The sequence below is a fragment of the Rousettus aegyptiacus genome, unplaced genomic scaffold (assembly GCF_014176215.1).
Source record: "Rousettus aegyptiacus isolate mRouAeg1 unplaced genomic scaffold, mRouAeg1.p scaffold_m13_p_13, whole genome shotgun sequence".
In the NCBI taxonomy this organism is placed as follows: domain Eukaryota; kingdom Metazoa; phylum Chordata; class Mammalia; order Chiroptera; family Pteropodidae; genus Rousettus; species Rousettus aegyptiacus.
Genome location: NW_023416288.1, coordinates 61,844,555 through 61,871,501, shown reverse-complemented (window position 1 = coordinate 61,871,501; position 26,947 = coordinate 61,844,555). Strand labels below are relative to the sequence as shown.

At 41.6% G+C, this 26,947-nt stretch overlaps 2 protein-coding genes across 3 annotated transcripts in view; one reads left to right on the top strand and one right to left on the bottom strand.

Annotated features, from left to right (window-relative positions):
* MEST lies at nucleotides 1-26,947 on the top strand. The gene is made up of 12 exons (XM_016148732.2): nucleotides 1-233; nucleotides 3,427-3,581; nucleotides 5,167-5,246; nucleotides 5,653-5,730; nucleotides 5,840-5,976; nucleotides 6,153-6,211; nucleotides 7,239-7,279; nucleotides 7,815-7,885; nucleotides 8,107-8,208; nucleotides 9,346-9,422; nucleotides 10,216-10,279; nucleotides 11,179-26,947. The coding sequence occupies exons 1-12, from the start codon at nucleotides 208-210 to the stop codon at nucleotides 11,294-11,296; spliced, it is 1,008 nt and encodes a 335-aa protein (XP_016004218.1). The 5' UTR covers nucleotides 1-207; the 3' UTR covers nucleotides 11,297-26,947.
* COPG2 (COPI coat complex subunit gamma 2) overlaps nucleotides 12,704-26,947 on the bottom strand; it is a 154,726-nt gene continuing 140,482 nt past the window's right edge. For both annotated transcript variants that reach the window (XM_016148729.2, XM_016148730.2), the window contains 4 exons: nucleotides 14,704-14,801; nucleotides 13,831-13,969; nucleotides 13,468-13,566; nucleotides 12,704-12,997 (listed from right to left, as the gene is read on the bottom strand). In XM_016148729.2, the coding sequence (XP_016004215.1) occupies nucleotides 12,867-12,997; nucleotides 13,468-13,566; nucleotides 13,831-13,969; nucleotides 14,704-14,801 (467 nt within the window). In that variant the 3' untranslated portion in view covers nucleotides 12,704-12,866. The remainder of the gene's footprint in view (nucleotides 12,998-13,467; nucleotides 13,567-13,830; nucleotides 13,970-14,703; nucleotides 14,802-26,947) is intronic.

Below are 26,947 nucleotides of genomic sequence, written 5' to 3'. Positions count from 1 at the left end.
CAGCACATCCCGGCACCTCCTCTGCGGCAGCCGCGCCTTGCGCATTGCCGCAGCGTACGCCCTAGTGGCCGCTCGCTGCTTGCCGCGGCCGGCACCGCCCTCGCGGGCTGTGTGCTGGCCCTACGCAGCTGCGGGTGCAGCTGCGGGTGCCGCGGCGCCCCTGTGTTCCATATCGGTGTGCCGTGCGGCATGGGATAAGACGCAGCCATGGTGCGCCGAGATCGCCTCCGCAGGTGGGTGCGCGCGGCCAGCGCGAGGGGGTGTGGCTGGCTCAAAGCCGCGGTCCGGCACCGGGGTGCGGGCTAGCGCCTTAGGGCTCTTTCCGAGCTGGGGCTGCCAGACCACGACCCCTGCAATGGAGGGAAAGCCCCGTGGGAGGCCCGCATGCCTGTCCGGTGAACTCGATCTACCTCCTTGGGAGGGGGATGCCACTTTTACACGTAGTAGAATGTTCAGATCTTCCTGATTTGGGATTTTTTAGAACCCGGCATTGCCCTGGCGCCACTAAGAATTCTAATCTCTGGTTTCGCCTCTGGTGTGATTGAGGATATTTAGGCCCCCTCCCTCCCCCCGCGCTGTGCTAGCGCGATTTAGGATTTCTGGACCCCAGAATCGCCCTGGTGCGATTTAGGATATTTAGATCGCGGTATTGCCCTGGAGCGTTTTAGGATTTCTGGATCCCGGCATCGCCTTGGCGCGATTTAGGATATTTAGATCCGGTTATCGCCTTGGCGCGATTTAGGATTTCTGGATCCCGGCATCGCCTTGGCGCGATTTAGGATATTTAGATCCGGGTATCGCGTTGGCGCGATTTAGGATTTCTGGATCCCTGCATCGCCTTGGAGCGATTTAGGATTTCTAGACCCAAGTTTTACCGTGGTGCGATTTAGGATTTTAACCAGGTATGTCTCTGGCACAATTTAGGATTTTTAGATTACCGCATCACTTCGGTATGATTTAGAATTTCAAGACCCCAGTATTGCTGTGGCGCAATTTAGGATTTCTGGACCCGGGTTTCACCATGGCGTTTTTTAGGCTTTTAACAGTGGATATCATCCTGGCGCGATTTAGAATTTCAAGACCCAGGTTATTGCTATGGTGCGATTTAAGATTTCAAGACTCGAGAATTGCTATGGCGCAGTTTAGGATTTGAAGACCCTGGTAATGCCGTGGCGTGATTTACCGCATAGGTGTGACTGGAACTTGCATTACGTTATCTCCGAGCGTAAGTATTTTTGAGAATACTTACAAGAAGCTAAGTGAGAATGGTGATGTCACCAATCACCACGTAACACATGAATTGCTTGCGTTGGTTTACAAAGTAGTTCCTTGTCTCAAGGTGATACCGTAAGGCGGGCAGGTTTGGTAGTATTAATTGTAGTTTTCTTATTTAGAAAATGAAGAAATCAGAGCTCGGAAAGGTTGATTAATTTCCAGGTTCATACTGGGATTTGCTGAATTTATACTCTCGACTCACGGCTTATCAAATAATGGAGATATTGATACAAAATTGTTTAATCTATTTTGCTTAGTCTGCTAGATTGCTTCCCTACTAAAAATCCTAAAATGTTATTAGGGGCATTTTTGCTGAGATAAGACAGAAAACGGCTTCCTTTAGCTTCTTGGAGTGAAAGGGAAGGAGAGTGTAGAGGATGGGGGTGTCCAGGAGCAGTGTGTATGTCGTTTGCCTACCCCCCCACCCCCCCGCCGCTCCCCACTGGGGTGGGGGGCTCCTTCTGCTTGCTCCTTTAGTAACCCCTTCCTGGCTCTTTGCTGAGTCATTGCAGATATCTGGCTGTTGGAACCCGTGAATGAACGAGAGAAGCGTAGGGATAAGGCGTAATGAGATCGTGAAAATGTATGAGCGGAAAGGACACAGCTCAGAAAATGATGGTCGAAACCTAATGCTTTTTGTTATCTCATCTTTCAAGGAGGTTTTGCGAGGTAGCCTCCTATTATTGTGGGGTGAAAAATATGATATAATGAGCATGTGTTAGGCATTTTTTTCTAATTTCTAGTATCTTGAAAGGTGAACCAAATCACTGACTGGGTCTGTTTTATAGACAGGAATTTTGGAGGAAAAAAAAAATTACCATAATGATGCTTAAAAAATAAGCAAAAGAGCTTATATTTTTTAAGGAATGTCATTATTTTACTACCGTGGAACCACATGCTTATTTTAGAGTTTTTTTTTTTTTTTCTCAAGAGTTTTGCGAGTTGGAATATTTTGTGATGGGTCAGGATTGTGGTCAGATTACAGGTATTACAGTGGAAGGGTATGTGTACAGACACAAAGCTGGATTCCACCAGGTCTCTTATAGTTTTTTTTTTTTTTTTTTTGGTATTAGAAGTTATTTCTATTTTGGCTATTTCGAAAGAACTTACATTCTGCTGATAATTTTCTTTGGTGGCCATCAGAAGTTGATAAACTAGAAACAGAACTGTTTCTAATACCTGTTGAGGACTCAGTGTCATTATGGATAAATTAAATTGACCTGGACTTTAAAATCCTGGGCATGGAAAGGTTAAGTGTGCAAACCATGCTCTTCTTCCAATGACAAAATCAATTCCCAGATGTTGGGTATGAGCTATGCCTTATTTACTTATTTATTTTGTGTGGTGGGGGGAAGAGAGGAGTCCTAAGAAATTAAATAAATAGGGGCTTCCTCCAGAGTCTGCTAAGAAAAGCAGAAATATAATCTGCTTCCCTGACCTCTCAAGAGATTAGATATTCAGGGTCATGACAAAGCTGCTTATGATGGACTGCCCAGCGCATCTAACTTCTTTCTTTCACAGACTCTTCAGCAAAAATCCATATAGTAGTACCAAAAAGGGCTTCACTGGGGTCAGGGGGTTGATAAATACTAAAAAAATCAAAAACAGCTCTCTGCTTATGGACATGTGATATTGCTATGGTAGGGTTTTTTATTTTTATTTTTTAGCTTATGTATATAAAAATATAAAACCTTATATTAGTGGGGGCCAGTGGATAGGTGGTAGAGCTTTGAGAAAATGTGAAAGAAATTTTTTTTTTCCTGGGAAGCCTTGATAAAAGCCAAGGAAAAGGTGCAAAATACTTAATCTCCCTTTTACTTTACATAAAAACCTCTCCAGCAGGTCTTGGGAACAGCACAAGGGGAGGGGCTGAGAGATTAAAATGGGGAGATGAGGAGGAAAACTACATACTAAAATATATATTTATTTTTTTCCCCTAAAATCAGAATGGCGAACAAATATGGTGATTGCCACGGCAGGCAGAGGCACCCCTTACATTCTCCTTGGTAACTTTTTGCCATGGTTCAGATGGAGGGCAGGGCAGTGACCGCATGGCACGGACATTTCCCGCTGTCTTAGCAGTTTGGGGCTTGTAGAAAGTGTGTACAGTATCACCTGACTGCTTACCCAGCGTCTCTGGTTTTCCTACAGGATGAGGGAGTGGTGGGTACAGGTGGGGCTACTGGCCGTGCCCCTGCTTGCTGCCTACCTGCACATCCCGCCCCCCCAGCTTTCCCCCGCTCTTCACTCATGGAAGTCTTCTGGCAAATTCTTCACCTACAAGGGACTGCGCATCTTCTACCAAGGTAAGAGGAGGACCGCTGGAACACCTGTGTGTATAGGTCCCGCTGAGGGACTTATTTTGTGTCCACTGGTCTCCGTTCCTCAGTGATCAAGGGGAGGACCCCCTTTTTCTGTGAAGTGTGCCTGAAGGAATGGACTAACCGCCCCCCCCAAAAAAAAATGCTGGGAGGGTAGGGGTGGTGGAAGTGAGATTCCAATCTCTATAGAACTGACTTTTTAGTAAAATTTTTTTCCGTAGCCCCATTTATATCGATGCAGGTTTTTTTCCTCTTGAGCGCTCCTAGCGTCGCGTGACATAAACATTATGCATAGATGAAGCGACCACTGGGTTCTGTCCCCACCAAGTCCTGGTTTCGTTTTGTTTTGTTTTCTATAAAGATTATTTGTTATATACATCATTAAATGTGATTTAAGTCTTATACAACTTTGTATAAATTAATTTGCTAATGATAATTGTTATGACTGCTACTTATCAAGTAATTACCATATGTTAGGCATTGAATTATGTTTTCAATCTTCATTATTTCATTTAATCTTTATAATAGTACTTGGAGATAGGTACCATTAACCTCATTTTATAGGTAAAGAACCAAAAAACGAGATTGGAAAAGATTTCTTTGGGCGGGGGTCAAGAGCAATAACGAAAAATGTTTGTCATAAACCGTTTTTCATTATTGCTCCTGACCTCCTCTCATTTGCTATTTCGATTAAGTAAGTATATAATTTTCTTTATTAGTCATTTAGGTCATTTCCAGTTTTTCAGTGCCTTAGTTGAGGGGAATCTTTATATTATTTTTTCTTTATATTTTCAAACTATACTTATTGTAAACAGAATGATTTTATTTGCATGGATTCCAAAGAATAAGGTGTCTAGGCTAAAATATATAATTTTTAATTGCATCTAACTAAATTATTTTGCAAGTCTTAGCAAGTTCTCATGCCACTGGCAGCACATGAACGTATTGATTTTAATCTAACATTATTAGCAAGGCATTTTACTGTTTAAATGGCTAATTTAAAATGTTAATGCATTAAAAATAATGTCTATGTCGATTAACTCTTTTATAGTTAGAATTTTGCAATGGTTTGAGCATGACGCTTTCGATATTGGATTGGGTTCTTCTGTGGGAAATAAAAGTGCTAAGGAAACAGTCTAAACAAGGGGGGTGTTCATCAGGTTGAGGACGAGTTGCTACATTTATTCTGAGAATTTCTGCGAGGTCATTAACGATAAAGTACAAAGAATCTGTAGTTTATATATTGTGATCATATACTTTTAACTGAAAGTTTACTGTGGAAAGCAATTTGCATATTAATAATATAGAAATACTTACAAAATTGGGTGAAATTAAGCAGACTATTTTCATATAAAATATGCTACTTATAAATTTTTAACATACAGAGTTTTAAAAATCAAATGTCTATTTTTACCTAAAGCAGTAAGCTTGTATTTTAAAAAGAAACCTATTATTTTAATTTCAGAAACTTGGTCAGGATTTGTCTTTTATACCAGATTACTTAGATTGAATATCGTCAAGGTTATTTTTACAAGGAGTCGGTTTAACGGATCTCTCCCCTTCTTCCCAGACTCTGTGGGTGTGGTTGGAAGTCCGGAGATAGTCGTGCTTTTACATGGCTTTCCAACATCCAGCTATGATTGGTACAAGGTAATGAAATCAGACTTTCCAGGTCCTACTACGTATTTAGAAATCCAAAATCAAGAACTTTGTTGTCAGCACTGGAAGGTTTTTGCATATTTGAATTGCTTAATAAAATAGGATTAAATATAGAACTTTTTCATTTACTGTAAGGGAGTAAAAAACTCTTCGGAAATCTGGGAAGTATCATTGCCAAGTTAAAAATGCTGGAGTTCTTCCCTCAATGGAGATTAATTATTAGGAACAAAGCACTTTTCAAGAGGATCATCCATGGGCCTGTGGTGACTGCTTGTGACTTTCCCTTTATTGAAGTCTGTTAAACTGAGCAAGGCATGAAGCGCTTACGCTGGTGTAGATTGGAAGAGAGGAGAAGCAGCGTCAAAAAGTCCAAATCATCTTTCTTTCTTTCTTGTAGATCTGGGAAGGTCTGACACTGAGATTTCATCGAGTGATTGCCCTCGATTTCTTAGGCTTTGGCTTCAGCGACAAACCGGTAAGCAGGACGGGACCAGCGTCACGGGGTAGGGTGCACAAGATGGAGGGTCAGCTGGCACACCACACTCCTGACTTCATCCCGTGCATCTGGACTTTCCTTTTCTTAGAGACCACATCACTACTCCATATTCGAGCAGGCCAGCATCGTGGAAGCGCTTTTGCGGCATCTGGGGCTCCAGAACCGCAGGATCAACCTTTTGTCTCATGATTATGGAGACATCGTTGCGCAGGAGCTGCTCTATAGGTCAGTGAAACCATAGACTTCTGCTCTGTTCATAGGTTTCGCCCATTCAGGATGCTGGGAAAAGTAAATTGCTCCTGGGTTCTTTCTAGCTCTATTGCCTCTTGGGAAATTTGTCTTTAGTCACTGCATCTGTATGGGTCACCTCAGTCAGATGTGTGTTTCCCTCCCATTTCTAGGTTCAAGCAGAATCGATCTGGTCGGCTTACCATAAAGAGTCTCTGTCTGTCAAACGGAGGTAATTGCCTTGGCGGTGGGTGGCAGGTGGCGTCTAAATAGTAATCTGATGGTACTGCAAACAGACACAATTAAACTAGGGAATCTTTACCTTTTTTGTGCCATGAACCGCTTTGGTGGTCTCATAAGATTTACTGACCCTTCCTCAAAATCATGTTTTTAAATATAAAAAAATAAAATGAATAGGATCACAAAGGAAACTGATTATATCGACATATAGTTAATAAAAAGCTGCGTTATAAAAATATGTGCTTTTTAAAATGCATTACGTAGCAAGATCTAGTGGCGGGTGTAGTAACAATTATTATGAAATATTTACACACCTAAATACTTCTAATATCTGTAACAGCTGCAGTGGGTTATGCAAATATTTGACATGAGGCCACAGGTACTTCTAACACTACTGCAGTTTCATAAACTCTTTAATTATGGCAGTGCCAACTTTCAGTTAGAAATTAGTGAACACTTGATTAGACCTTTTGGAGATGTTTCTTTTTCTTTGCGTGCCACTGAGTCTGGCCTGTAAATCCATGAATCTCCAAATGTCCCCTGAATACCTCCTGGGCAGACTAGGAGAGAAGTCTGTCCCTTTATAACCAGTGCTCAAGGCTTTCTTCCATTGACTCTGGAGGAAAATGGAAAATCTAGGTTTTTTTCTTTTAAGGAGGTACACTTCTGGAAAAATCTCCAGATTCTTTTGCTGCCCAGGTCAATACTATGTGGCCTGAGGAATGGGAGGGAACGTCAGAGCCTCGTCATCAGCAGTATGGATGACCGTATAAAATATTTTATACGGTTTCTCTACCCTTAAAATTGGGAAAGAAATCCCAGTGGGATACTTTTCTGTTAAACCTAGAATTCCCAGGGAAGGAAGTAGATGACAATACTAAGTTTTTATTTGTAATTTGGATTTCAGGAGTAAAGTTCCCAGACGTTACAAGTCAGTAGGGTAGATAGTTTCAAATAACAGGCCTATATTTGTCCTAAAGTTGATGGAAAATGACTAACTTAAATCTCTTCTCCTTTAGGTATATTCCCTGAGACTCACCGTCCTCTTCTTCTTCAAAAGGTTGGCTACTGCACTTACTAGATGTTTAATTCTTAAAGTTTATACTGACAAATAATGCTGGGATCCTGCCATAAGGAGCTGTAGTTAAACTCCTTCTCATCAATTTACATTAATGAAGTTAGTTTTTTCTTTCTTATGCAAATAAAGTGGTAGAAGAGACCCCTACATAAAGCCTAAAACTTTCTGAGAATAAAAGCTCAACAGATACTTGGAGAAATCTAAAGATTTGTGTCATTAGCATGATGTTAGAACAAATTGGGATCCTGGTCTAAAGTTGACTATATCAGTTAACTGTCTTAGGGGTTTAGTGAAATGTAGAAATGTTATCTTAAAGTGAATTAGAAATAGATTTGTCTGCCACGAGAGGATTTGGGTAGGCAGAACAAAAAATTAAAAGCCAGTGAGTGACCAGACCTTCCAGTATGAGATTTGCCTAAAGTCTTTTTAGTTCCTCACATAAAACTTTTTGTCCTGGTTAGTTGTCCTCTCTCTCTCTCTGGAGCCTTGGTTCTTACTTTTATCTATTTACCTGTAGCTTCTGAAAGATGGAGGCGTGCTGTCACCTATCCTCACGCGACTGATGAACTTCTTCGTATTCTCTCGAGGGTAAGTCACTGTCAGAGACCGGTTCACTGCAACCTGCTGCCATTAAGATTCGGGGCCAAATCCTAGGGTTTGAAATGTTAAAGCAAAGGTTCCCCTTGCCATGGAAGTAGTAGAACGAATTCATAAATCAGTTAAAAGTCAGACTACGTGACCTCTGAGGCTCCAATCATATTTGACATTCTGAATTCTCACACTTATCTTTCTGCTTTCTTTGGACTCAGTCTCACCCCAGTCTTTGGGCCATACACCCGACCTTCGGAGAGTGAGCTGTGGGACATGTGGGCAGGGATACGCAACAATGATGGGAACTTAGTTATCGACAGGTAAGAAGTGACTCTTTGCTTTGGTTTTTGGAGAGGCTTTCTTTTGGAATATGGGGAAAGATGCAAGGTTGCTTGTTCTGTTCTTAGCTGTCACAAGAATGTTGGTTAAGAGAGACGAGAGGGAGCCCTGAGCCACGTGGCACAAAACGTTTGGATAAACTGCAAATTCTCATGATAAGTCAGTCGTAAGTGGCTGATTGGCTGGCAAATCCTTTGGACTTTTCATTAATATTAAATGCCTTAACATGTCTGATCATAGTTGTGAAAAGCATTTGGTGCCTCTCTCGTAGTACAAGTTTTTTTAAAAAGTTTTTTCTGTAGCAACGGAGACTGAGAGGGGACATTCTTCTGTCTTGTACAAGGAATTCCCAAGCCTTGGTTCAAATGCCGCTTTCACAGATGGCAACATGCATAACTAGCTGGGTCAGTGTAGCGTACACTGTTTTAACTGATGGCCTTGCTGAGAATTGTGAGGGGGAGAGCCGTTCCTCCCTCCACCTCAATCTCTATGGGATCTTGATAAAAAAATTGCAAAATAAAACCCTCTTTTAAAATTCCCTTATACTTTCCTTTCCAAACTGGAAATGCCACTTCTAAAAGGTGACATTTGAGGTTCATAACTCCTGGAGTTTCCAGCAGGATAATTAAAATACACGAATTTGAGTTCTAAAATGTGGCTATGTTTATCAATTTCAACACTTAGAATTTTAGATGTAGATATAGATTTAGAGATCCTGTAGTTCATTCAGTCCTCTTAAAGAGAAGGAAGCAGGTCAAAAAAGGCCTGTTCGACCCTTGAGTCACAAAACTAGTTAGTGGTAGAACAGTGATCAGAACCTTAGACATGGGCTTTAGTCACTTACAACCCAAACTAGCCTTCCTAGATCTCATTCGCTGCTTAATAAACACAGAGAAACATTAATTCTTACATTAGTGGTGGGCATGATTGCTGCTATGGCTACATGGGCGTTAACTCTAGAGGTTAACAGAAATGGGTAAGTGGGCCATTCCCAGGAGTGCCAAGTTGCTCCTGGATTAAGAAAACATATATTGTGTTCCTCATGACTCATGTCAGGCCTTTGCATCCCTAGAACCATAATTTCTTGTCCTACTCCTGCTGATTGACTTGTCCTACAGTCTCTTACAGTACATCAATCAGAGGAAGAAGTTTAGAAGACGCTGGGTGGGAGCTCTTGCCTCTGTGACTATTCCCAGTGAGTATTTCAGTATTACATCTCGATAGGAAAACTGAGAGACTCTGTATAATAAGCGCCAAATATAGCTAATAAAAATATAAAACCTCTAAATTGGAATTTAAGATAAACAGCAAAAGCTTTTTAAAGGATAAGTACGTGCTGCGTGACATTTGGGACATACTTATACTAAAAAAAAAAATCGTCCCAAATTCAAATTTAATTGGTCATCCTTTAATCTGGCAACCCTCTCCAATATCTGCAACACTGATGCCGTGTTGTAAAGTATAGAAAATAATTGAGATCTATTGCTAAGGAAGGGGTGTCACTGTCAGGACCGGGAGTTAGACTGGTTTCTGGCTGCCACATTAGATGCTGAATTGCTGAGACAGAAGGTGGTTAAGATTACTGATCAAGAGACTATAGGTGGTTTCTGCTCATTTCTCTTCATTCTTACAGATTTAAAAAATATCAGTGCCGCGTGTCTCGCACATAGTGTTCAAGAAATTGTCGGTCGATGTCAGGTGTCAAGGGTCAATTATAACTATCCTGGATTTATAGAAAGAGAATGCTGAAAATGGGGCTTATTCCTTTTGGTCCAGGGCACAGAAGAGCTGCAGGAGGCACTGAATGGCTGAAAATAGGAGAAAACGTCCCGAGTGGACTCCGTTTTTGGCTTATTCCCAGAAGTTTCTAATACGCACTTATTAAACGAAGTTATGAATTTCCATCACAGGAATAATTTTAGCGTGGGGGGAGGGGAACGGATTAGATGTGTGAGCTGGTCGTAATTCGTTTCTCTCCTCTTTCCCAGTTCATTTCATCTACGGGCCTCTGGATCCGGTGAATCCCTACCCAGAGTTTTTGGAGCTGTACAGGTGAGTCTCTCTCGGGGCTTTGTCATTAGTTCCTCATCCTGTCCTGAGACTGAAAGGACTGCCTGTCGCTCCAGACACGGTCTCCGACCTCACTGGCTGTTCATCCAGGAAACATAAAGGATGAGCTGGGGAATCTTATTCTCACATAAATGTAAAGATCAGGAAATTCAGTTACACATTCTCTTCACTTTATACAGCCTGTTTTCATTGTCATGGCTACAACATATTTCTAAGTGTACAGGTAAGAAAAAGCTGTCATGTGAACCAAGGAATGGAAATGGATAAAGTTTTGTAAGAAATGTTTGCTTTAGTCTGATTGTATAAAGCCAACTCACCAACCTCAGCTGAGCAGACTGCAGGGCGAGATGAGGAGAGCTCACTGTGGGAAATGGTTGTTATTTTCTCTAGGTACTTACTCAGAAGGTGTCGGAATACGAAATATCTTAACTGACTTTGTCACATGAGAACGTTCCATACCTTCATCTGGCCTAGTAGAAACAACCCAGTAGTAAATAGCTTCCATTTAAGTTTCAACAGCATACCCTCTCATCTGCTCCCAGGGTTAAGGAAGGTCTTTTGTGATCTTTACTTGCACACTGGCCCACTCATTTGATGCCTCCTGCTTCTCTAAGGAGCTGGAAGTCCTGCTTGACAAACTGTTACATTTTCAAGATGTCTATTGGATTATGAACACTTAAAAACTATAGTCTATATACGTCATAATGGAATTGGCAAGTTTATCTGCCTAAGATACGATCCCAAGCTAGAAGCTGAATAAGCTCTTTGTTGGTTCCTTCCGGTGTGGCATGTCCGCAGGGGCATTTGCTGGGGCTGCCCACTGGCTTACCTCCCTCTCCCTCCAGCCTTAAGTTCACCTACATGCTGTTCTCTTCCACTAGGAAAACGCTGCCGCGGTCCACAGTGTCGATTCTGGATGACCACATTAGCCACTACCCACAGCTAGAGGATCCCATGGGCTTCTTGAATGCATATATGGGCTTCATCAACTCCTTCTGAGCTGGAAAGAGTAGCTTCCCTGTATTACCTCCCCTACTCCCTTATCTGTTGTGTATTCCATTTAGGAAGAAATGCCCAAAAGAGGTCCTGGCCACCAAATACTATTCTCTCACAAAATTTCCACCTGATTCACATTGGTGAATCTGTGTAATGATTGGGTTGACAGGAAGAAAAAAAAAAAAAAAAAGGCCAGCAGAAGCTCCGACTAAGGGTGACCTCATAGTCCACCTCCCGTCCCTCTGACATCAAGTGTGTATGGACTTGCCTTTGTCTTTGTGTTATTAGGAAATTCTGATGAGCACTACTCACTGATTTTGCATAAAAATCTTTTAACCCTTCTGTAGACTTTTCAAAAACATGTAGAAATTCAAATTTCTGGCCCCAGCAGGAGAGAGTGCCTGCTTCCCTCTCCTTGTATGGCTTTAAGGGCACATGCTTTTTTAAGTTTTCTAAGCAGCACAGCTTCAAGTGAGAGTAAGTCTCTTGTCAAAACTTCAGATTTACTTTCATCGGCTGCTTCTAATTAGACATTCTGGTAAAACAGATTTTGGTTTAAATAATTCTACATATACTTTAAAACTATGATTTACCTAAACCAGCAGACACTCACTCTGGCAGAGTAGTGAACCTTATTAAATATGTTTAACTTCTGAATAAATTGAACTCAATGCAAACTACTTACAGAATTTCATAACATCACAAGACATTCAAGACCAATAGCATCTATGCCAGAGATTTACTGTTATTAGCTGGAAAGACCAATTCTAACGGCAAATCATAGTCTGACTCTTCATACCTCAGTGCTTCAGCATGTCCCTCCTGAGCTACAGTGGTGGGGAGGGGACCGTCGCACGGTCCAAGTCACCGCCTCGGGCACACTGATTCCTTACGGTGATTGCTTAACTTCTCACTGGTTGTCCCAGAGAGGTTCCTCACGTAGCTCCACAATTCCTGTGCTTTATAGACAGGAAAGTTCCAGAAATTTTAAGGTCAAATTCTGAAAGGCCAATGAGTAAATGGTGCTGAATACTTATCTTTTTTTTAGACGCAGTATGTTTTAGTCGTAATAGGATCATTAAATCAGAATAGGATTATCGAGTGATTAAACTTTTTCTTTAAATTAGCAACTTCAAGTATAACAACTGAAAGTGGAATAAGTGTTTATTTTCTATTAATAAAAATGAATTTTGACAAAAGTGGACTCTGCCTTCCCCTCCCCCACCACCCCTCTGGGATAAAAGCTTTTCAACATTGCCAGGAGCTTTCAGACACACGTTAAATTAAAGAATATAATGAAGTTAAGCAGCTGGAGTACAGGATAGTATTTGCTTTTCAAGATCACCCAAAGCTGTACTATCATACCACAGTTGACCAAGTGTAATAAAAAGACATGCACAAGGACAGATATTTGCTTGATCTGCTGGCTCAGGGCCAAACATTTAATTTGCTTTTGCAAAGTCATTAATTTTTAAAAGTAATGATTCTGGGAAATTCATGCCACTAGCCCTAAAAGCCCACTGCAGTGAAGTGTACATCAACTTCATCTTGTCCCCAACCCCCAACAAAAAACTTATCCAACAGAAGCCAAGATAACATCTACAGGTGTTCCCTCTTTGCTTCTGACAGTCACCTGCATGGTCACGCCATCTGCTAAGGCCAGCCTTGACCTCACCAATAAATCATAGCCACCTCTGTATACACCTGAGAGAAAAAAGTGAGGAAAACTGTATTAAGAACTCAAAACAAGCTCTGATGAAATTTATCATGCTCTGCCTGCATTTCCTTTCTATTATTTTAGCTTATTAGCTTTTCTAGAGGTTTGTGTTTATGGTCGGAATTGAATCCTACATACAAATTCTAAATCTTTTTATATTCCTGTGATACCAGGTACATAGAAGGTATTCAATAGTATTGATTTGGAGCACTCAAAATTGGGGGAGGTAGTGGCATTGGTATCCACGGGAGGGATTTAAGTAAGTGTGTTAGGCCAAACGTACATCTTCAAAGCACAACCGAAGGGTAGCATGCAAATTAAACAGCTAAAACAAATTATTCATTTTGATGGGCCTTCCAATTGTAAATCAAACAGTGGGATGAGAGCAAGGCATGAGATGCCCATGCACATCCCTATTAAATTCTGCAACAAAAGAAATCTGATGGAAGTTTCTTACCTGCCAGATAGAGGGAATGAGAATTCTTGTTCTCAGGTACTTTATCCGACCTCTCACATGGCTGCATGCCCAGAAATGTGATGATGTTGTTGACAGCTTCTGTGTTGACAAGATTGATGCAACAGTATCAGGAAAGGTCAGCATAGGGATCTGCCTCTGCACCAGTGAGTGCTGGCAGGGTAGAGGGGTGGGTGACGTGCGGAGGGAGGCCACTGGACTGGAAACTGGCTGTCTCAATTAGACGATGAAGACAGGGTCCTGGCCTTGTAAGGGAATTAGTTTAAAGAGTTCTGGAGTAGTAAATATTCCTGTTAGGTTTTATACTGCTGTCAGGCAATACGTTGATAGCAAAATTGTTCTCACCTTCTAGAGTTTTGGTAGAACTGAGGGCGAAGGTCTCCTCTTTCTCAAAGGTATCTCCCACTTCTTCCCAGGCAGCAGTAAAGCTAGGCTTCAGGACCTTCTGAATGTGGTCAGACAGAGTCACTTCGAGATCTTCCAACTAGTGGGTAAGAAGTAGGGGTCAGTAAATGAAAGTCCCATCAGTATAGAACACAGATGGAAGGAACTAATATGGCCTTAGCATTCTGTGTTTATCCTTTACAGGAGCCTAGGAAAAACTACTACCAGACTAGTTTAAATCCTGTAGTCTGGATAAATCTAATGGTGTAGGCCTTAGAAAAGGAAAGGATATAGGACATCTGGCTAAAACCATATTCAGATCAACATATACGACCCTGGGGGGTACAAAGTAGTCATGTCACCACACCTGACAATCAAGTTCGGGCCATACTGGGCCTTCTGAACTTGGCATTCACTAACAGATTTACATTTCTTAAACTTCTGTGTTCTGAGAAGGCTTTTCAGTCCATGATGCAGCTACATTATTAGTAAACTAAAAGCTGCTGAACAAAACCACCACCACCCCAATACTTAAAACTCACTGATCTCAATGGAAACCATATAATTATTTTCATCTTGTAATATCCCTATTACAAAGACATAAAAAAAGGACGAGTTTCGTTTTGACCAATCAGAAAGTGGGTAAACCTCAATTCTCTTTGGCTTAACACTCCCATTACAGAGGATTCCAGGTCCCCCTCAGTTGTAATCCGTTTGAGAAGATTTAAAACCTCATGAGTTCATGTCAGGTGTTCCTAGAAAAATGTTCTTTTTAGGCAGAAGTCACTCAGTGGTGCAGGGGTGTCACAGTGGGTGTGTGCAAGGGAGACTCACCACGTACTCATCATCATACCCCTCTTCGGCTGGGACCCCAGTGTCAGGGTCGCAGTCCCGGACAGTAAACTTCATGGTGCAGCTGAAGGTGCCTGCAACTGGAGGAGAAAGAGCAGGCAGGCCTGTCAGCGGGCAGCACAAGCACAAAGGCTCCATCGCTCACTAGGAAGCACGTGTGCGCCTGGCACTGTGCTCTGTTATCACGTAAAACATGCAAGCTCTCTTTTCTAGCGTAGTAGTTTCAAAAGCAGCCTGGAAGCTGGTCAAAAAAAGCAGTCTTACAAAGTATGATTTTAAAATCCATCCCCCATTGTGGGTTAGAATAGCACAGAAAAGATGACATGGGCAAAACTTTCTGTATTGATAAGAGAAAGCAGTGGGGGAGATACTTGTGGAGGTTTTTTGCCACGCATGTCAAAAAGAACAATTTGTGGAAAAATGTAAGCACCACTACCATAGGAGCTGACAGACAAAAAATATTGACAGTAAAAAGCACATGGACCATTAAATGAACACTAAAGCACACTGGAATCTCAATAGCAATACTGTTTTTAGGTTGTGGACCAACGATGGGTCCACAGATCACCAGAATGAATCTACTTTATGTCAATTTTCAGCCTATAGTGAGTAGGTCAGTAATGAGGCACTAGTATTGGTAAAGTCAGTGTCTTCAAATGGAAAAGCAAGTGGGCAAGTTCTGTTTTGAGATGACTAGTGGAACTAATAAGAAATGGAGGCAGACGCACATTCCTGGAAATTGAAGATAGGATTTTGTGAACTGTCTGAAGGAGGGGGGATTTATTAAGTATGGATGAAGAAAAGGGTCTAATCTATGGTCTGGAAAAGGCTTATAGGTACAAAAGCATTAGAATTTGGGGAGTTCAAAAATTATTTGGGGGCTAGGCATGGATAGGAAAGAAAAGACTCAGATGTAAAGACCATATATGACAGGCTGGGCAGTGAGACTTCATCTGCTCAGTCAACTTTAAACTCACTTCCTTCAAACACGTAGTAAATGTCAATACATATTGGCGTTACATGTAAAGTTGTAAACTTAGATAAAAAGATGACTGAGATAACCTCTTTCGCCAACTAGGAGTTAAATAAGAGTGCAAGAGAGATCTATCTATATACCTGTGACATCACAACTCAATGCCATAGGTTCTTTAACTTTTAATAGCGGCCTTTGTGGGAGTTCAGGATTAATAGCTAGAAAAATCAAAAAATTTGAAAGACTGCAAGTTTAATTGGATCTCAAAAGATGTGAAAGAGCTTTGGAGAATAGAGGAAGGTACATGAGCAAAAAGAGGCCAGCGAGGCCACAGGGCAGTCTGAAACAGTAAGATGTGCTGATGCACAGGTGCTCAGAAGAGAATTTGTTTAGAACGAATTCGAAATACCTTGTATTTCAAATGGAGACAAGATATTTTCCAACAGGCTCTGGTGAGCTGAGGCAGCCAAATGATTGAAATGTTAGAGATAATTAAAGTCACTGGTGGGAATCCTGTGAAGAACAGGTCTGAATTCAGAGAGCAAATGAATTTAATAGAGTGTGTTGAAATCAGATGATGGTAGTGGGTTGATCAGTATAGGAAAGAGTGTATCTATCAAGACTGCAGAATCTATTTTAATGCCCTGGGGGGCTGATTAGAGAGTAATGTTGGTTAAATTAAGGGTGGGTTTTCTGTAGGAGGAAGAGGGAAGAAGAATGGGTCAGTCTTTTAAACAGAAAGATGGGATTATGGCAGGGACAAAGGTCATGATCAAATAAGAATGGAGAGGCAGGATAGCCATTAGTAACACAAGATTCTGTGAACCCCTGTTTGGTTCCCATTTGGCAGGGAGGCTACAGGCAAATGAGGAACAAGGAGAGACAATCAGGAAGACAGGCAGATCACAGCCTGGGCAAACTAGTTGAATTTTAAGTACAAGTAAAGTCAGAAGACATTTATATATAAGTAAGTGACAGGAATAAAGCAAATAGGAATGGTATTAGTAGAGATGATGTTCCTGAAAGTTTTGTGGCAAATGTTTAATAAAATGGTTTGGATGAGAACAATGAGAGGTAACAGGGAATCTAAGGTGAACTCCAGTAAACACAATTCGTAGTGATCTGTCAATGTTGCTAAAAAGTATGACAAACACTGGGTGTGAGAAAGGGTGAGAGGGGCCTCTCCATGGCAAGAGAACAATACTGAATCCCTTGCCATAATGTAAGGATGAGAGCTTCATGAACAAAGCCAGGCAAATATCCAAAGATAACAAGAGAAGAATGCCCTCAGAGACGAGGTTCGTGTTGTGAGGACTGACTGAAGTGAGAGAGAACTACTAAGGAGACTTGTATGGAAGGGACACAGAGTTGGAGAAAAGATGGATGCCAGAAGCTCAGCCAGGAGAGAGAGATGTGAATCATGCTGGGTTACAGAGCAGGCGAATGGCAGAGTGGGAAATTCGGGAGTTGCCAGGTCTCAAGCACTGGAGGGGGGACTAAGAAATGAAGTTATGAGGAGATTCCAGAAGGCTTTCTTGGAATAAGAATTGAAGAACAGGGTGTGTCAATGGGACAAATATTAAAAAGGGGGTAAAAAGGGATGGATCCGAAACAGGCTAACTGCAGCAGTCCATGCAGGTCCGGACTGAACTAAGAAGGAAATAGATGCCGTCTAGAGTGTAGGAAATCAAGGAAGATGGAAGTGAGTCGAGCAGGGAGGGTTATACCTGCCCAGGAGAAGTGCTGGGTCCATGAAACGCAATCTATACACCTTGCAGGAGGAATACTGAAGATTAGGTCCCTCCTCCCCCCAAGGACAAATATAGGGGAAAAGGAGGTAGAGAAAAGCAACATTAAAGTTGCCCTCAGATGAAAAGAGGTCACTCAGGAATGACACATATCAACTGGGAGGGTAAGGCAGCATTCCTGGGCCAAAAGTCATGATGCAATACGAAAGGAGAGAGAGACTGGAAGGAAAGAAAATGAAATACTGTGTAGTGGAGGGCCTACAAGGCAGAGCAATAAAGACCAAGAATAAAGAACACAGAAAAGATGGATGGTGGAAGCTCCATCAGGAGAGAGGTGTGTGGAATAAAGAGTGAAAATGGAGAATCCTGTCAGAGCTAAAGCAGGTCTACATTGGTTACATTTTGGGTGTAAAGATCGTATTGTAATATGAAATACAAAGGAAGTATGAGGAGCAAGGACTAGAGTGCGAGGCAGTGGTGGACGAGCTCTTGAAGCACCAATCTGGAAGGGATTTAAAGGACCTGGGTGACAGGAAACTATGACAAAGCTGCTTAAGATGCATGCTACTAAAGAGCTATTGCTGGCGACGTTAGAGATCTTAGGCTTGACTTATTAGAGGGTGTGAACGGGTAGTTTGTCCAGAGTTTAGATTATCATATTAGATGGGGAATGGGTGAGCGGTATGAGGTACATCTGAAGTATTCTGCAGCCATTCCTTCTGCAAAGAGAAGGTAAATGAAGGGATGATGGACAGTTAAGATATCATAGTTTATTGCATAGTGTATCTTTAAAGTTGGCTGCTTTTAGAAGTTGTCTCGCCATGTGGGGACTGGCTAAAAGTGAGACATTTGTATGACTATATCATGGAGGGGAAGATGGTGACTAGAATCTAAGAATGGAGATATGATTAGAGGATTTAAACTGAGGTGCAGAATATAAGGTGTGAGTAGGGAAGGGCATTAAAGAGGGCTAGAGTGAGGAATGCTGGAAAATGGCAGAGTTGCATATTAAGTGGAGATGAAAGCTAAGCTAGATTACAGCCAAAGGAGAAAGAGTGTGAAGAGGAAGTGACATCTGGGAATCTTACCTGAAGCAACAAGGGTCACCAATAGAGTGAAAGGTTAAAGAGTGTAAACGGGATGGATTTGAAGGAAGAGCGAACAGAAACTGTGTAAAGCAAGTACTAGATGAGGAGTGTTGAGAGTAGGTGGAGTGGTGTGGAACAGAGGTGAGGAACAGAGGTTCCCAGAACTGGAACCCTGTAAGATCCTAAAGTGAGTCTATTTGGTCTAATGTCAGGTCTTAATGCCAGACTTAAGAGAAGCAGTATATATACAATGGGAGGATGAGGGCCTGAAAAGTAGTGGCAAGTTTTATTAGGAGGATTAGAAGGAGATGGAGTAAAATGAACCCTGATATAAAGCCAGGGCAGTAACCTTAAAGACATCAGGATAAACCTGAGTAGTTCGTGTGTAGCACAGATGACAATTTTGGGGGATGAGTGGCTTCAGATCACCTTGGGAACCCAACTCAACAGTAAAACTTCATTTGTTAGTTCCAGGTACAGATGAGAGATGAAATTATGCTATATGCAATGAAGATGTGGGAGGGTAAGCCACCAAAGGGAGACACAAATGATTATCATGCAAGTGCCACATTCGAGTTACCTAGAATTTACTGTCTGGTGAAGATTTTCTGAAAGTGAGGGACAGCTACTGGGGAGAGCACCTGGCTAGGGCTGGGGAGTGCTGTTCAGGAAGAGACCAGGTGCACTGTAATGAAATGTACATGGTCGTTAAAAGAAGGGAGGCTTAAGGTAGCGTATTTCTTTAGGGCAAGATAGGTCATAGGCGCAAGGGAATGGGAGAGCAGCGACATTGCAGTTGCCTCCAGCTTAGAAGGCCATTTGAAGAATGACAGGTACTGGCTGGAAGGAGAAGGCCCCAGACTTGGGCCAAAAGACATGGAAGAGAGAGATTAAAGCTAAGAAGAGCACTGTATTGACTGGGGAACAATTCTGAGTAGGTGGCCTGGTAATAAGAAAAACCATGCACACCATGAAGGTTCTCAGAATGGGGAATCCTGTCAGAAATGAGATTGGGCCTAATTGGTTAAAAATGCTGAGTATAAGGCCAGATTGCAATGACTAGTATTGATAATGGGAGAGAAATAAAGGACTGAAAAGGAATGACAGTCGAAGTATCCTTTCTTTTGATGCTTTGGTGGGAAATTTTTAATTAAAGAGCTTGACTGAAGGGAAAGTTTGGAGCAGTGCTTCTTAAAATGTGTTCTGTCAGCATTACCTAGAAATTTGTTAGAAAGAGAAATGCTTCAGCCCCATCATACCTAACGAATCAGAAACTCGGGGCGAGGCTCAGGGGTCTGTCTTCATAAGCTGCAGTCTGAGAACCACTACTTTGGAGGAAGGTAGGTTAAGAGCAGTTCTCATAAAAGTCTTTGCTGGCAACCTGTCATATTAGGGTAAATGAAAATTAGAGAAGCAGCTGAGGAGATTTGTAAGAAAGGGTATAACTAATGTAATACTGTATGCCCATGGGAAAGTAAGAACTTTGGTAGAATGATTTTATGTGAATTCAGATTATAAGCACTAAGAAAGAGGAAGGAGGGAATGAGGCTAAATAAGAATTGAGGTTAGGAGGGAAAACTGTTCAGGAAACTGTGGAAGAGGGAAGGCAGAGGCTGTGTTGGGTGGACCTGTAATTCGGTCCACACAGTCTAAACAGTAAGTGCTGAGTACAAGGTGTTTGTGTATCCGGAAGGGATTACTGAATCTATGGGACTGATTGATACCACAATATGCAGTCTGGGAATGAAGGAGGGTTGCTGAATATAAGGTAGAGTTTTTAAAAGGCAAAATAAAGGAGTTAAATAGTAAAATCAATATTGCTGCCAGTTGAGAAGGTATTTATTGCATAGTATTGACACAGAAATTGTCACTGATACTAATTGGAGATATCCAAAGATCACGATTTAAGAGGGAGACAACAGGTTCGAAGCTATCTAAGGGAAAGGCTTGTCTGAAGAGTAGAAAATTGGTTTTGAGTGAGGGAGAAAGTAGCGATCAGGAGGGGAAGAAACCTCAAAAAAAATACATGCATTCATCATTATCAAAGGTTAAGATATAGGAGGGAAATTGCCAAATGGAAATTGGAAAGAATGTCCTATAAGAGGGACATTAAAGATATACTCAGAAATTAAGATATTAGGATTTGCAGATGATGAGAGAAGTGATGAGGAGACTTATATGAAAAAATATGGCAAAGAAGGAGAGCAAAGATGCAGGCTGGAAGCTAAATGAGGCGAGGATAAGGAGAGGGCGCGTGTGATTTAGGCTGAGGTGTGGCGCATGCAGTGTAGAATGATAACAAAAATGGAAGGGCAGTAAAGAGGGCTAAATGGAAACGTGAGGAAATGGGAGTTGGAAACTAGTCGGATCTGTGTATTAATAAGGAGAGAGTGTGAGGTGAACAATGTAGCAAAGTAAGAACTGTACTGTGAGGTTTTGCTGTCCAGGATGCTTTGTTGGGAAAATCCTAGAAGTAATGGGTGTGGTTAATATAACGAAAGGTCAGAAATAGGCTAAGTGGGACAGACACGAAAGGCAGGCCTGTGGCAAGAATCCTCCAAAGATTATGCTGAACTGAAAACACACACGAATGCAGTAAAGGATGTCAGACGCAAGGGGAGATGGCAGTGGGCTGCGCAGGGAGTGCCCGACGTGAGGGGGCTGTCTGTCCAGAACAGCCACCTGAGATCTGTAACCATGATGTGTAGGCAGGTGGCAGCTGAAAGGAGGGACGCAGAAGCTAAGGCAGGTTTCTCAAGGAGAAAAGAAGGAACGAGGAGGAAAGGAATGGAAAATCGATGTGAAGATTCCTACGGATAAGAAGGGATGATGTTAAGAATGACATATATAGACTGGCGGTTATGGCACCGTACTCAGACCAAGGTTATGACAGAATAAGGAGGAGAGTTTGTTAGCTGAGTAAAGACCATTGCTGGAGTTGGAGAAGACTTAAGAATAAATGGAGTGGCACAAGGCAGATCAGGTACAATACGGACCCAGAACGGGGGCCCTGGAGTGAGTCAGATGGGATGGGAAGGCCCAGTCGCAATGAGTGGTGGATCTCACAGAGCTTTAAGGACCTGGACAGGAATGGGAATTAGAGGGTAGACCAGCTATTAACCTGTGGGTGGCATTTCAGTTAAAACTGGGTTAATAGAAAAGCTAAATGGAGTTTTATGAAGATGAATTCTCCTAAAAGGACAATACTAGCAACCTTAAAATTCACCAGGAGCAAGGGCAAGTGGTTTATCTATAGAGAAGATTATTTGTATTTTTTAAGGAGTGGTTGAGAACCATGAAGGAAGTAAACCTCAGGAGAAAAATACTGTATCCACTGCTATGATATGGTAGTGACAGTAGCGGACATGCATAGTTGTGACATGGCAGAGCATAACAGAATAAGAAAGAAGAGAGGGGTTTTAATTTAAGTAATGGGAGCATTGCATGAATTAGAGCAGAGTTCTCAGTAGTTAGAGTGGCAAAAAGACAAATAAGATGTGAGTTAAAGACACCAAAAATGGAGACAGATCTCAGAAAGAATCTAACTGGTTAAAATGTTTGGTGATAAAGATTGTAATGAGTAGCCTATATGATGAGAGAGAAATTAGAGGCCTCTGGAAGGTTCAATCCAGAAAGTAGACTAGCTCACATGAAGTCTTGATGGGAAAAATTTTTTTAAAGAATTTATGTACATATTGTTTATGGATATATAAATATTTATTAAAGTTGTAAAATGTATGAGAAATATTAAATTATATAGTGATTTTCTCTTGGGAGAGAGGTAAATGATTCTGAAGCATTATAGAGGATGTCTCAATTATATGTGCAATATTTTATTTCTTTAAAAAATGCTCAATCAAGAACAACATAAAGTTATGATATAAAGAAGCAAGGTAGTGAGTATGAATTTTAAGGGGATGGAAAATTTTAATTAAAGGACTTGGTAAGAATGCTTAGAAAGGGAAGATTAGGATAAATCTTGATGAAAAGCCATTGATAGCAACCTGAAAGGCACTAGTTTGACCAACCAGAGAAAGCATAGGTGGGTAGTTTATCTGGTGAGATGATGATCTGTATTTGGTAAGAAGTAGGTGGGTATCATCAAGGGGGTGTACCTTTAATGTATCCCTCACCGTGATTAGAGATGGAAGCTGAACATATTATAGATTTTAATATATGTGACAGTGCAAATAATCAAAGGAAGTCAGGAAGAACTTGTTCAAATATGATGTTAAAAGTTTGCTTAGAAATTAAAGCATGTGAGAGAAACTATTGAGACATGTATTTAAAAAAAAGAAGGAAAAAGTAGAGAAACATTAAGGCCAAAGTAAGGAGGTGGAGTGTGGTACAGAGCATGCAGTTTTTCAAAACGTTAAACAAGGAAGAGCATTAAAGACGGCCAGGGTTAGGTCAGAATTGGACGGGTTACATGTTAAGCTAGCTATCAAACAGCCGAAGAAAGAGGTGAGAATATGGCTAAATAAGAATTGGAGTATGATGTGTTGCTGCCCAGAAAGATTTGAAACAGTCAGTGTAGACAACAGAATGAGAGGTTAGAGAGATTAAATGTGATGGACTTTAAACTGGGCCAGAGCAGAAGTCCTAGGAAAGTCCAGACTGAACAGAGGGTGGAAACAAATTCAGTACAGAGTGTAGGATATGAGGAAGCTGGAAGAAGGTTGAGTTGTGAGTGCTGAACATTCAAAGTGTACATACCCAGGAGAGGATTAGATTCACAGGAAAGATACAGCTGAATGAAAATACGGAGGAAATGTAGGGAGTTTGCAGCAAAAGGAGAAAAGGAACAGAAGAGCAATGTTCGAATTGCTTGCAGTTGGAAAGACATTATCTGAATAGTCATATGGGTGGGAGAAGAGGCTATTGCTTCATGCTTAGGCCAAAGGTCATGAGAGAATAAAAGGAAAATACAGAAGTCGGCAAGCAAGTAAAGGGGCACTCTGTGAACGAGAGAGCGGTTTTGAGTAGATGGAATGGCAACAAGACATAGGTGTGAATGAAAGAAACAGCTGTCAGATCGCAGAACTGTGTGTAGATTGGGAGAGGATCTGGGGCCTGAAAAAGAATAGAAGTTGGGTAGGCTGGCTCTTGAAGTCTTAGTGGGTACTTGATGACTGAAGTGATTGATTGCTAGGAAAGCTTAGAAGGGGATGGATTAAGATAAACCCTGATAAGTCATTGGTGGAAATCGTAAAAACGTCACCATTGACCCTTTAGAAGGTGTATGGACTGGATACTCTTTCTGTTGAACAAATGAATGCTATTGGTTGAGGAGTAGTCGGGAATCATGATAAGGTAAACCTTGAGAGAATAATCTTGTATTAATTGATACATAGAGTAAAAGATACGTAGAATGTTTAAGATACAGCAGAGCAAATATGCAAAAGAAGTTAGGGAAGACCTGCCTGTAAGTGTGATATTAAATTTACCAGAGTTTAAGGAAGCATGTTAGGACTGGCTGAAAGTGAGAAAAACAACTGAAAGGATCTGTATTAAAAAAGGAGAAAGGGGGAAGGGAGAAAAAATGCTAGTTGGAGACAGGACGTATGCATTAGGCTGAGTTTGGAATCTGCAAGGTGCCAAGCGGCAAATGTTACTGAGACCAGAATGAGGAATGCAGATATCACCACTAGCTGCTCACATTATCAAAATACTTATTAACATGAAAAGTTGTTATCCATGTATCACCATGTGCTTGGGAAACTTGGTACAGTGAGTTAGCATTTTTGTGCTAGCAAAAACTTTGCACACATGGCTATTGGAGCTGGTATATGTTTGCAGTCACAGTTCTTCTACCATTAGCATTACTTCCTGTGATTAAGGTTTGTAAATGTGTTGTGCATTATTCCTGTCATCTTCCCTACAATCTACGTGGAGCAACTCAAGCAATTCGCCAATCGGTAAGTAAATGTTTCTAAAAAGTTTATTTATATATTTCATTGAGAAATGTATATGCATTTGCTATTTATCTTGAAAACCTATCATATTTCTTGAAGTATAAAAGAAGAATGCAATTAGTCGTATAGTATGGGACCATTTTGTACTGCATACAAACATGCCCACTAATGAATGAATTATATGTTAAATAATTATGTAGTTGTCCTTTAAAATGGTTTTTTAATTATAAGAAATACTTAAAAATTCCTGTAATAGCATTTTTGTGATGGATGGAAAATATGCTGCATTTTAAAAGGGAGACAGTTGGGGGCTTGTCAAATTTAAGATATTACAATATAAGTTTCTACTAACAACATTGTTATTTAGAGTACTTTAAACAAAGGATAATGGGAATTGCTTCTGTTTACAAAGCGGTTGAATCAGGAAGAGAACTGTGTGGTGAGGCAGTTCTTGAAGAAAGAGGAAAGATAAAATAATAACTAAAAATGGGACGTAAGAGGGAGAGTATCTTGGAAAGTATGTATGCATGGAAAAGTGTGGTCGACAGAGGACGGTTAAGCGAAATGGACGTAAAACAAAGCAAGTTGCAGGGATCCTACCAAGGAATAAACAGAAAACCAAAGCAAGCCAACAAAATGTGTAGGAAAGAAGAAATACAGAAATGGATTGAGCAATGAATGTAGAACGATAGAGGAAGCAGAGTATAGTATTAGTTTATGAGAATGAAACATACTCAGTATTTGGATGTTAATAGTAGATAAAAGAGGGGGGAAAGCCTAAGAAAATGGGTGGAAAAGCAATATTCACCTCTAGATGGGAAAGGCTATAAGAGGAATGACATACTGAATAACAAGGCTTGGCCCTATAGTTGTCTCTAATAGAACAAGGAAGAATAAAGATCATAGAAACTAAGTAAAAAGATGCACTAAGTTGTGCATATAACCCAGTTCCAGACAAAGGAGGTGAAAAGGTTAAGAAATATGTAAAGAGGAATTCAGCTGACATAAGGGAAAGCGTGCCACAGAATGGTACTGGACACTGCACATCCATAAGCAGACAGGACTTCTGACTTTTCCAGAAAGGTGGTACTGAACAAGTTATGGAAAGGGGTGGGATGACGCAGGGGGTTTACAACTGGCAGAGAAGAGAAAGAGAGGTACAGAATGAATATGTGAAACCAGAGTCCCACACAGGACTAAAGGAGTCCCGAGGAAACAAATAGAAATGAGACTAAACGTCCTCAATAATAATGGAAATAAAAGGAAATACTATACAGAGACAAGTAAAAACTTAGTTATGTTGAAACCAATGCATGAAGGGATAACAGCAGAGAGTGGGTAAATTCAGGTGGTTGGACAGAGGATCTAGCCGAACTTGACATCGTATGTAAACTTAGAAGATGTGAACTATTAATAAATGGGAGGAGAGGAAAAGGTAGGAGCATGAATATTGAATGCAGAAAGAATGAGTGAATCAGTGAGAGTTCCAAAGTTCTATTGGAGAAAAACTAAGTATGAAAGGTATAACTCTGAAAAAGAGACAGGGGCTTGGGACATGGCAAGTATGGAGTCCACATGGAAGGAAATGCGATGGTTCCAACACGAGAAGGCCGAGCGTGTGTGAGTGCGGGGACAACGCTGGCTGGGGACCTTCAGAATCACGGGTCAGGGGAACCTGGTGGAAGGCAGTAGAGAGAGCGGGTCGGTCCAGTCCACGGGGTGAGGTTGGGAATCCACAGCAGTGATTCTTCCCGGGGGTGGGAGGGGTGGTTTCACCCGAGGGTGGGCTAAGGGCATGGGCCCCGGGGAGGCCTATCCAAACATCTGAGCGGGGGAGCAGTGCTCTGCTCTAAAGTCAACAACAGAAATTTGGAAACAATAAAACGCCACCAAAACACACCCGAAAGATGTTGGCGATAGGCCGCCTTGGGTCTCATGCATCCTCGGGTGAGGATCACTGGGTGGAAGGAGCAGAGGGCAGAGCGGGCCAGAGAAGGGAAGCATGAGCACATGAACGACGGAATCGGGGTACATGGGGCAGCAGAGTCGACAGTGCCAGACATGGGACCAAAGGACCCTACCAGGCAGACAGCGAGCTTTGGATGTAGCCTAGCAGGTAGCAGGAGAGATGGCGGTGGGGTCGGCTTCACTGCCAGTGGGTGAGCAATGGAGCACAAACGTGCTGGTCTCAGATCGCAGGACACTTGAGCAGTAAAGTTGAGGTAGTTGGCAGTGGAGACTCAAAGGAAGATGTCTGGTGGGACCGTGAGCGCAGAGCACCCAAAAAGATGTCTGCTGCGAGGAAGGGGCAGAAGGGACAAGAGCCAACTCTGAACGCTATGAGGAACCATGCGTCCTCATGGGACATGAGAACCAAGCAAAATGAAAGACAAGTGTACCCGAGGACGGATGACATGGTGAAGCTCCAGAATGAACGCCATGCTGAAGGGTGTAGTCAAGGCACGTGGCAGGAAAGAAGAATGGTAGATGTAAAAAAAAAAA